An 11832-nucleotide genomic window follows, 5' to 3' on the forward strand; every position below is an offset into this window, starting at 1 on the left:
ACACAGGCTTAAAGAACCCCCCCCCCCCACCCCACCCCAAAGAAAGAACAAAAAACAAACTAGGAGCATCATTTGCAGGGATTACAGAAATATGAGAAACAAGTAAAACGGAAAAGGTACAAATGTTTCATGAAAAAACAAACATAATTACTTTTTTTTTCTTTCTTTCTTTTTTTTTTTTAATTGACTTGTGGAGTTGGTATGTTTTCAGAAAATAAGATAAAGGAGTATATAAATATATAGGAAAAAGAGAGAGATAAAAATAAAACCTGGGAAATCAGTATGCTGTCAAATCAAAATATGGCATGGAGGTTTATTTTGGAAGTTAAGCATGTATTGTCACCATCTGTCACAAATTCTTTGAAGAATTCTCTTTCTATACATTGTAAGATACCAGTTTCTGAGTGATGAAACATTGTTACCTGTAATATGAATCAGAATCTTGCAAAAATGGAATTTTCTGTTTAAAGTCCTCCCCCTCCCCCCAGCAGCGTTACTACTTTTCTTTTATCAGGAAGAACAGGTAATCAGTTTTTTTTTATTTCTTTTTTTAATATCTTTAACCCAGAGCAGATTCTAAAATCTGATAATGAATGAGATAAACAAAAGCATTACAGCAGATTCTTAAGTGTTGTTACCGCTGCATAGGAAGCATTTCCACTTCACACACATTTAGAACTGTCCTACCGCTGAAACAGAAGACTTCTTTCAGAAATGAAAAGGAAAGGAAGATATTTTCCAAAAATTATGTTTAATCTAACATACTGTGACCCACTGGTGCAGACACCAGCTGGGGTGTTACCCCTGTCTTGTGTAAAATACTACTACTCTTTGGTGGAGAAATCCTAAGTGACTGCAGCGAGTGACCACTTTTAGTATATATTACCTCCCTTCTCGGTACCAATGCAGCACCCCACTTTCCTTCAACTACCTTCAATTTTATGATATTTTTTTTCCTGAATAACAGTTTATCACCATTACTGTAGGTCTACCATAGTGTCAAATTTTCATAAAAAATGTTAAAAAAACAACACCCAATTTCTGCATCAATAGATGGCAGCACAGAGATGAACACATCACAAAGTTGAACAGTTATCCTGTGATATGAGAAAGGAAAAATAAAAGGGATTTGCAAACCAACATTTTGATGATTACGAGATGAATAAAATAGATACTAAAACAAAGATGATGTAAATGTAGGAATAAAGTATTTATTATACATGGGTATTTGACAATACCATATACTTCAACAGTCGTATGACGGGAAAAAGATGGGTGGGAGGAGTTACCACACAGCAGATTTTAACATGAAACTTTCTTAAACTGCAGTGCTGTTGAGTCATGGCACAGTAGATTTAGCGAGTTCTTCTAAAAGTAAACAAACACCTGCGTGTATTTAGAAAACTCCACATGCGCTCACCTCGACATCAAAATTCTCAAAAGATTAATTCTGGTGGATTTTGTGAAAAAGAAAAAAAATAAAGTGAAAATATGACCTTGGTTACAATGTAATTAAAAAAAAAAAATAAAAAAAACCCCACTGGGAACAAAAAATCGTGCAAAAATACACTGGGAAAAAGAATAGTAATAGTATTATCCGTACAATTTTCTTGAAGCTGGGCTTCAACACTTCAACATTTTCAGTCACTAAAATAAAATTTAAAAAACAACAAAAAACAAACAAATTATCTAATCGCAAAACAATTCTTGCAATAACACTCCAAAATATTGCACAAATTTACAGCAAAAACAGGATTTTTCTCTCCTGACTTTCATCAAATACCAGAAAATTAACTGTCCTTAGAGTCTGTTGAATTGATCTAATGGCTGTCCAAATCACACCAGTTCCTTTGACTGTGCCTTTTCACTTTTTATTTTTTAATAAATATCTCTCTTAGACAGGTTTGAGCCAGTAAAAGGTCTGAGGGAGGGAGAGAGAGAGGTGGGAGAGGGGAGGGAAAGTAGTCACATTGCCTCTGACATCGATCATTCCATCAACTGTTTCACCTGAGGATTAAAGAATTATATTTACTTGAACAGTAACATAATTATAATACATAAACTTATATAAAATAATAGACACACAAAATTATAAAACGCCAACAGGCAGCTGACCTATGTCCTAAGAAAAAAAAGAATAAAACATAATAAGAAAACTGTATTTTCAAGTCCGGATAAAGACTAGAAATGTTCAAGACTTTCTAAACACACACACACACACACTTACACACACACAGGTGAAAGGACCAACACAGCAGAAAATATGAAAAGAAAGATGCCAGAGAGAAAGAAAGTGATAGGAAAGAGCAAATTTCTGGCAAAGAATTTCCAGGTGGGGATACTATTTATAGCTGAAAGAGCTCCTAGTATCTCCAGGGAAGGGGGTGGTGCCTGCGATAAAGTTTGTTTATGTATAAAAAAAAAAAAAAAAATTTTCATTGCACCACTTAGTTTAACATCATAGTTCATTCCTTCAGGGGGTAGGTGGGGGAGGGGGAAGGGGGACTTCGTAAACATCCATCTTTGCACAAAAATCAAAACAGATGAACCGATATTTTGATTGTCATGCTTGAAATTGGTCCTTTATGGAAAAAAGTCAGCTTGATGAATGTGCTGAAAGTACCCTTAAAAAATTCACAGGTCACAAAGAACCATCATACAGGTACAATATCTTTTCACAACTTGGAAAGCTATTGCCATGAAAATGATATGCAATGACACACATATATATTTATATGATTTAAAAAAACCAAACAAATAAATATATATATATATATATATAAAGAAAGAAGTTGCAAAAAAAAAAGAGAACTTAATTCTATACAGAATACACAAATGCAAAATCAGTTTGACCAAAACGGGTCTTTGAGAATATCAATGGCAACAACAACAAAAAAAGCTGCACCAAAACGCAGAATAATGAACAAAAATGTATAAAGCTGTAAAAACAACTAAAATTCCAGAGAAGATGAACCATTGTACAAACAAAAGAATACTATGCTGGAATATCCACCATGAGGATAAGACAAGGGAATCACACTGAAATTAAATAGTTTTGATATCGGAGGGGCAAGTTACAAAGTCACTCATATTGTTCTCTTTCTCTCTTTTAAATTTTTTTATTTTTAATCACATTAAAGGTAAATGACATGCAAAAACTTTTTTTTGGTTTTTCAATACAAATATTTCACTTACATGATCACAATACAATGTGACTAGCCAAAGTTTGACAAAACTGTACAATAAACATGTCTTGGGTCAAGGAGTGCACCTATTTCGGTGTTTCTCCCCCCTGAAACAAACACTGACATGGGATGTAATCAGAAAGAGCAAGAGAAACATGTTTCTCAAGTCTGCAAAAATTCAAACAAGAGAAAAAATTATAGCTAAGTGGGTCCATTTCATCTTTTTTTTCCAACCAGCACAAACCTTTCTCTCTCTTTTTTTTTTTAAACTTAAAAATTATATCTCCAAGGATTCCTTTTTTTTTTTCAACAAGCACACAAACTTAACTTCCAAGTCAATTCCTACTGAGGGACTTAGTTTCAACAGCTAATCTATGCACATGAATAATATATATTTACATACATACATACATATATATATATATATATATATATAACACGATGATCAGGGACAACCAATTCAAACTGCTCTCCTCGAAAATTCTTCATATTATACTCTCCTCTACTTGTATGAAAATTCCTCATATTAAGCAACTTACAGCTTGAACTGTATATGCATCATAGACACAGCCCTCCAAACACGATACCAATGATTTTCATGGCAGTCTGGTATAAAAGAAACCAGAAACAGACTATACACCGAGGAGGGGAACAAAACCAACAGATGAGGTGACCAGATTCTGCGTTTCCATGCATTGTGCAACACTTTACAGAAAAAATACTCAAGTTTAACATATCTCATCCCACATAGAGTCATCGCAATGTGTGCGTCTACTCACAGAGACTGCAGATTTTGTGTCTCGGACATTATTTCTTAGTGCACCAGAACAGGTTTGTATTGAAAACTTCTTTTAATGAAGGGAGCTAAGTCTGCTAGTCTGCTTTGTAATGCAAGTACAGGCCCACAGATACAGGACAAGGAACACATAACTTGATCTCTACTTACAGGTCTCTTCTGTTAATTAAGTACAGACTAACTATCATTTTTTGATTTACACTTTACACATGCTTCAGTACTCACTATACAACAAGCACACCAAATTTTGTGGTGTTCTTGCCCTATCCCCAACAACCGTGTCCATTGTACACATATGAATAATCTTTATTTTCCCTTACTTTCCCAATCCATCTCACCCACAAACAGAAAATCCTTGTGTAACCACATCCTGTAATGAACAATCTTTATAAAGTCTCAACAAGTTCAGTTGTTATTTCCACTACTTAACACATTGATCAAACTATATTCATTCTTCACATGACACTGACATTGTTACTTATAGTCCAACTGACCAAACAGGGCCATATAAGGACTGACCAACTCAATTCTCCATTCATTACAAGAATGATCATTTCCATCAAGCCATAACTCATTCTCAGCAGCAATTCAGTAATTGTACCATGCACAATCTTTCAGGAGTTGTACCCACACCATCAACAATCCTCTAATTTACTATAGACGTACAAACTATCCATCAACAGCCATTTATAGGCACACTATCAACAATCCTCTAATTTACTATAGACGTACAAACTATCCATCGACAGCCATTTATAGGCACACCATCAACATACACCTAAATTACCAACTGAAATGTTAGCAACACAACCACATCAAGTATTTGAACTGACGTCCACGATAAAATGATCAGAACACTGCACAACATCAGCTGCCACACACAAAAAGGACAAAACCCTTCTCTGCCGTGAACCTAGCTTTCAAAAATATGGTGCACATTGTCTTTTTGGATTTCAAAGTTACTGGTAATCAAGAAATTCACTTTAACTCAGACATGATCGAATTGATAGAGATTAAAAGAAAAAAGAAAGATTAGAAGAACAAAGTAAAAAAATCAAATAACACCCCATTGCAGATTCTTTATAGCCAAAACCATAACAATAAAAAATGAGAAAGTTTACAATATGGAAAAAAAACCCTTCCTGTTCAGCTTTGAATTCTGTAACAATTCTATATTTTTGTTCTGGTCTGGGACCACTTGTTGTGATACGGCAACTTTATACACGACATTTTTCCTATTTGGGGTGGTGGTGGTGAAACTTCTAATTTTTAGCAGTGAATATCTTTACTTCAGATCAGTCTATGGTGTTTGTTTTTGGTTCATTTTGACTGCTAGAGTCCTTTTCACCGAGTGTGAATGGCCTTGGTGTATTTTGGTTGTCTTAGCCTGTATGTTTTTACTGGGTCTATGCAAAAGGTCAAGCATCCCAACCCTCCCCTGCCCCCTCCTCTTTTCTTTCTGAAGCAGATATGTGTGGTGTAGAGTGTATGGATCAGCCCACTTGCTCTGACGCCTCCTTGGAAGTGGAACTGAAACCATGTTCCAATCTTTTCCACCACCTTATAAGGGCTGTTGTTGTAACTCTTTTCATCACAAGTTCAGGCAAACAAAAAAACAAATCTAGAATTTGCCCTTGATTCATTCAGCCCTGGCCCGAGTATTGCTCTGGCATTAAAATTTATTTCATGAAAGCGGTGTACATGTTCCTCCAATGCACAAACCACAAACAAAGGGAACTAACTTTCACAGTATTTCTGACTGTGTCCCATCACATGTCAATTTGGAGGCAAAACTTGTCGATTTAAGTAAGGTATGTATGCCTAATTATGAAGCGATCAGCTCAACGTGTGTACTGTAAAAATAATGCTGTACGATGGTCAAACATAGTTCTTTTGTTTTTGAAGGTTTTCTCCGACTGGTTGCACCAAGAAATGTTCGTCTACTCATTCTTTTCAACATTTTGTCGAACGGGCAAGTCTAATTGAGAACGATGGCTTTAGGTACATGTATACAATTAAACAGAAGCAGTTCTTTAACCCATTAGACATAACATTATTGGAACATTGCACCAGACTGTTGTATCATTAGTTTTGATCACACATGCACACAAACAGACATTCAAACACAGATATCCCACACCACTCACAAACACACCTTTTGAGAGTGCTCAGTAACTGTGCAGGATCGTTAGCAAATAGACTCACATCAAAATATCCTATGGTCTAATTGCAAACGGCACTATTTTGCAGATTCATGTCAAAACTGACGCTCTGATCTGTCACCAATATGCTTTCTTAAATTCTCCCAGCACTGGTAATGCGCATTCAACAAATCCGATCAAATCAACTATTTTAAAATGTGTCAAAGTTCAAGTCCTACAACTTGTTTCCTTTCATTTTAGGATTTTGACAGCACGTTTGTAACCATAGTTGACAGTGGTGCGTAAAGAGAAGAAAGAGCATGGAAATAACCAGAAATAGCCTTTGTTTGACTGGTTATTGCAAATGGACATTCATTAAGGTATTGAAAAAAAGTCTAAGCAGACGTTAACTTGTGAAATCCAACCGTTAAGAATGCTTCGAAGTGGGGCGATATGCGAATCGTTCGCAATTACATGCTGTTCGCAATTACCCATACCTACCCTATAGTTTGACCATTTTTCTGCCTCAATATGCTAGGTGAACCTGCTGCGAGACAGTAGAAACTCCCTGGGGTTGAATGTGTTAAAATCTCTCTTCTAAAATAAATGAGAACATCCAATGTTTGTTTTCTGAAAAAACAATTACACATGGCACAATAACAAAAACTACAAGTTTATTGCACTTCTTGTGCATCATGATCTTACTTTACCAATTAAATCAAAAACAGGAACTTGTGTCTGCAAGAGCACTAGTTAACTCACAAACAGCAAATATTGCACAGAAGCAAAGAATGTGACCTATCTTAACAACACTGATTGTTAGATGATCACACTGATCATTAGCACTAGCGCAGCAGATGGCAAGGCATCATCAGAAGGGATCAAACATGTTGCTCATACAATATAAACGACAGCAGAAAATAAGATGAACAAGAGAGAAGGAGGAACACACACAGTATGAGCCCCGCTCCCCAAAAAACAACAACAACAAGAAGAAAACCAAAACAACAACAACAACAACAAGAACAAAAAATTGGGGGATGAATGATAGAGTGGAAGCCATCAGAAACAGCCAGCAACAGTATTTTGAAGAAAAAAAAGAAAAAAAAAGGGAAATACAGACTTAATTTTGATTGAAAAAGTGGGTGGGGATGGAGTAACAAGTGCAAGATCACATTAAAGTTACATCCCAAATTAACTCCACTTGCCTTCCAAGTCAAAGCAGTAAAGATAACAACGAAAAGAAAAATACACACAAATGAAAAGCTACATCGTGTCACAAAGATCAGCTATATAGATTAAAGAATAAACACTTTTGATTAAGTATTTGCCAAAGTTGGTTAGAAAGATGGTTCAAAGTTTCCAAAAAAGAAAAAAAAAAAAAAAAAAGTGAAAAATGGAGGATACCAATTTTCAAAATATTTTTCATTACATATCAAAACATGACCAGAAAAAAGCAATGCAAAATGTTGTGGCTCTGCTAAGAGAGATGTCAGCAGGTCATTTCATTAAATACACGTTAAATGAGATCAAATGTCATTATGTCAGTGAACAGCACAAAAAAACAAAAAATAAAAATAAAAATAAAAAATTCAAAAAAAGAGATAAAGAAGAAGAAAATATAAATCACAGGAAGCCTTTATCTTTCTGTTTAATGCTCTCAAAAAATCATATATATATATATATATATTTTTTTTTTTTTTAATTAGTGTACCCCTATATTTTCTCTCCCCTACCCCTAACCCCTCCCCCACCCCTCTGCTTTGGTGTTAATTTGCAGAATGGATGGGGGAACCATTCATAGGGCCCTAGGCTTTGACACACACACACACACACAAACCGACAGAGACTGGAGAAATCTGGTGAACAGTTCTTCAGGGCCCAGCGACTCTTCACAAAGTCAGGGGATGAAGAAGTAGGTAGGGACATAAGATGTCAGTTTACACTTGACCCTCATACCAAAAAAAAAAAAAAAAAAAAAAAAATCCACAACTCCATCTTTTTTTCTTGGTGGGAGGAACTTTTTCCCCAGTTTTCATTCTTTCTTTTTGTTCATTTGTTTTGGGGAAGGTACACAACTTCCACACAGGTTTTGGTTGGAAAAAACCCCAAAACAACGAACAAGAAAAAGAAAGAAAATTGTACAATGCAAATAGCTGAAGACCTTGCTGTACAAACTGGTCAGGTGCAAGTTTCTTCTCAATGTCTGACACGTGATACATTCAGCATAAACAGGGCAAATCACTGCAGCACAAAAGGATACCAGACTGTTTCATGAATCATTCTTTGTACATACTTGGTTCAAGGTGGAACAAAACAAATCACTGAAAAAACAACAACAAACAAACCCACGAACACTTCAGTGTATGAAATGATGTGCATGATCGTCAGTGTCACAGCTTGGAGTGGCACTGCCAATCTGGCTTTTATATTTTGCACAACACAGGTTAGTGCCGTTCATCTTTGCGTATGTTGTTGCTGTACACATCTGCTTGTGTCACTCACTGCATGTGCTATGATACACACAGCTGTTTCTTTACTGGGTCCAAACCTTCTGACAGAGTGTGGAGAGTTGGCCTTGTGGCAACACATCCACCAAGAAAGCGAAAAGAATCTTGAAGTCAGGGGGGCAAAGAGGAGGTTACCTACTTCCAGGAGGTTATCGGCTGTAGCTACTTTCGTTTTCTCTGCGTAGGCGGATAGTAGTTTGCACAGGACAGGAATGTCAGACCCTTGCTGGAGTCTGCACTAGTGGGTCACGGTTAAGTATGTGTAATTAAACTTGAGTTTACAGGTTTGATCTCCACACTCGCCGGTATTTTCTTCCCCTTGAGTGGTAGTCTGGATGTGAGCCATCAGATGAGATGATAAACCACGGTCCCATGTGCAGCATGCATTTAGCACATGTAAAAGAACCCAAAGCAACAAAAGGGTTGTCCCAAGCAAAATTCCATAGAAAAAAAAACCAAATACACTTGCAGGGAGAGAAAAAAGAAAAGAAAAAAAAGGGAGTGGATCTCTCATTGTAGAGCAGCCCAAATCTCACACAGAAAAATATGTTGTGTCAAAAGAGTAACTACAAACATTTATGAACAAGCATCAACTACATCATTTCCCCCCCAAGAAGATTCCTACTGAGATTCTAATTTCATGACGCTGATAGAGACTTAGCTTCCAGGATATTTCTACGCACATTGGTCCAATACTGCATGAGCATATTTTGTCGCCCCCCCCCCCCCCACCGCCCTCCCCCTTAACCCCCTTTGTTTCTGATCTGACTAGTGCAGAGAGTTAAAAAAAAAAAAAAGTGTCCACAATGATGTGGGAATAGCATCATACATCTGATTTACGTGCATGGGGTGATGGAGCAGCTTGACTTTGGAAAATGTAAATCACGGTTTAGCTAATCTGATTAATTACATTGTGAGTGAGTGAGTGTGTGTGTGTGTGTGTGTGTGTGTGTGTGCGTGTGCACACGTCTGTGTATGCTGTGCATGAATGTGTTTGTGTGTGTGCATGTGAGAGAGAACATGCATGCTTGCATGTTCAATCTAATGTCTATCCACATTAAATGATTTTAGATATGTGTGTTGCGCTCACATGCTACTGCATCTGCATGCATATTTTGTGAAGATTTTTCTTACAGTTAAAAACTCAGTGTATCACTTCAGATTCTTCATCTTCACTGATGCAAGATGTGAAGTTGTTCATCTTACTTTATAGCTGGTACTAGCTCCACAACAACACAGAATGGCCCTATCTATCTCCCAGCTGATCCAGATATCAATGACAACTATTTGTTTATCTTCTATCCCTCCCAGGGTTCAAGGAATGAAGTGATTCAATCCATCTTAACTACTGCCCAGAGTGAATTGCTCAGCTTTGTTGCCAAATGCTGTTTCACTGTCCAACTCCTGTTATATCATGACATACTGTTCTTCTGTTGTATCTATCCATCATGGTATGATGCTGTCCATTTTTGTTACAACAAGGAATGTTTTATCATTTCTGTTACACAGTGGAATGTTGTGGACATTTCTCTTCTATCAGGGAATGTTCTTACTTTTTATTTTGTTCTATTAGGGAATGTTCTTTACTTTTTATTTTGTTCTATTAGGGAATGTTGTTACCTTTTTTTCTTTTCTTTTTTTATCTCACCATTGGTTTACACCATGGAATGATACTCTCCTACTCTGTCACTTTGTGGGATTTGCTTCTGCTCTTAATAACAACACAAAGAACGATGTTGTTCATTTCTGTCTTGAAGTGAGACAATGTTATCATGTTGACCACAGATCTCTTGTTTGACACATAACCTCATTGTCAACCCTCTGTATCTGCTGACCTTGTTCATCTCAATCATTATGTCACTGAATGCTGACTTATCATGGAATGATGGAGTCTGTCTCTATTATATTGTGCCAAGATGTTGTCCATCTCTTATGCACATCTTTCATGTCTTGAAATATCACTAACCATTTCTGTCACACCATGGACTAAATTTGTCACTTCTTCATGCCATGGAATGATAATGCCCATGTTTACTGTAGAAATATGGAATATCATGGAATAGTGCTGTCTGTCTCTGTGATGACATGCAAATATGTTGTACTGGCATCCAACGATACACCTATCTTTCTGTCACAATGGCACGATCTGATGCTGTGATAACTTGGAATGATACTGTTCCAACCACTGTATATATCACGAATGATCATTGTTCCATCTGCTGTATCTTGGATGAAATCAATTTGCTACATCAAGGAATAATGCTCTCTGCTTATCATTGAATGACTGTCCATTTCTGTCATGATTTTCTATTACAATTTCCGTTGACATGATGAAATTGTGTTGTTCTTCTTCCTCTTGTATGGCCATGAAACGATGTCACCCTTCCCGTTCACCACAAAGAAGTATGCTGTCAAATAACAAAAAAACAAAAAAAAATCTCTGGTGCTGTATGGAATGATGCTCTTCACTTCAGTTGTCACATGGATGATGCCATTTCTGGATGATGTGAACACTTCTCCTCACTTCATGGAACGGTATCCCGAGGATTTCAGCAAAGGAGAATCTGGAGGACTCGCATCCTGTGAGAAAATGGTGAGGATGAACGAGTTAAATGGATAATATTTTCTTGGAAATGTTGTGTACCTGAGTCTTTCTTGACACACATTCATACCAAACAAAACATACACATGCACACACTACATCACTGACATTTATCATGAGCAAAATGAATTGGGCCTTTTCATGTAGATAGCTTTGTATGTTTATTACATATATGGTAAATCTTATCAGTCTTCGGCACTTTTTTTTTTTTAAATAGTCAATGTCTCCCTCTTATTCCTCAGAACTAAAACACAAGCGAATGAAGAGAACACAGCTGAAATAAGAATGACAATAACTACAATAGCAATACCAAATTATAAAACACACACACACACACACACACACACACGCACACACACAGAGAAACACACATACACACATATGTACATGCATGCTAGCATGACAACACTCGCACACATTCATGTGCATTCACACATGATCACATGGAATAGACACATATATACAAACACATGCACACACATACACACATGCATGCACAAACAGACATCTACATATCACCATTGCACTGCACAGTGACTCACATCCACTCGCAGTCTAACTTGCTGCTGGCGTCGCTCCTCTTCCAAGAGATCAGCCT

At 36.7% G+C, this 11832-nt stretch overlaps 1 protein-coding gene across 1 annotated transcript in view; it reads right to left on the reverse strand.

Annotated features, from left to right (window-relative positions):
- Nucleotides 1-10647: 10647 nt before the first annotated feature.
- Nucleotides 10648-11832, reverse strand: part of LOC143300068 (uncharacterized protein C3orf18-like) — a 3145-nt gene continuing 1960 nt past the window's right edge. The window contains exons 3-4 of the mRNA XM_076613627.1: nucleotides 11777-11832; nucleotides 10648-11212 (exon numbers count right to left, since the gene is read on the reverse strand). The exon at nucleotides 11777-11832 is cut by the window's right edge and continues 71 nt beyond it. Coding sequence (XP_076469742.1) covers nucleotides 11153-11212; nucleotides 11777-11832 — 116 coding nt within the window. The 3' untranslated portion in view covers nucleotides 10648-11152. The remainder of the gene's footprint in view (nucleotides 11213-11776) is intronic.

Source organism: Babylonia areolata, chromosome 25, assembly GCF_041734735.1.
Source record: "Babylonia areolata isolate BAREFJ2019XMU chromosome 25, ASM4173473v1, whole genome shotgun sequence".
NCBI classification, from domain to species: domain Eukaryota; kingdom Metazoa; phylum Mollusca; class Gastropoda; order Neogastropoda; family Buccinidae; genus Babylonia; species Babylonia areolata.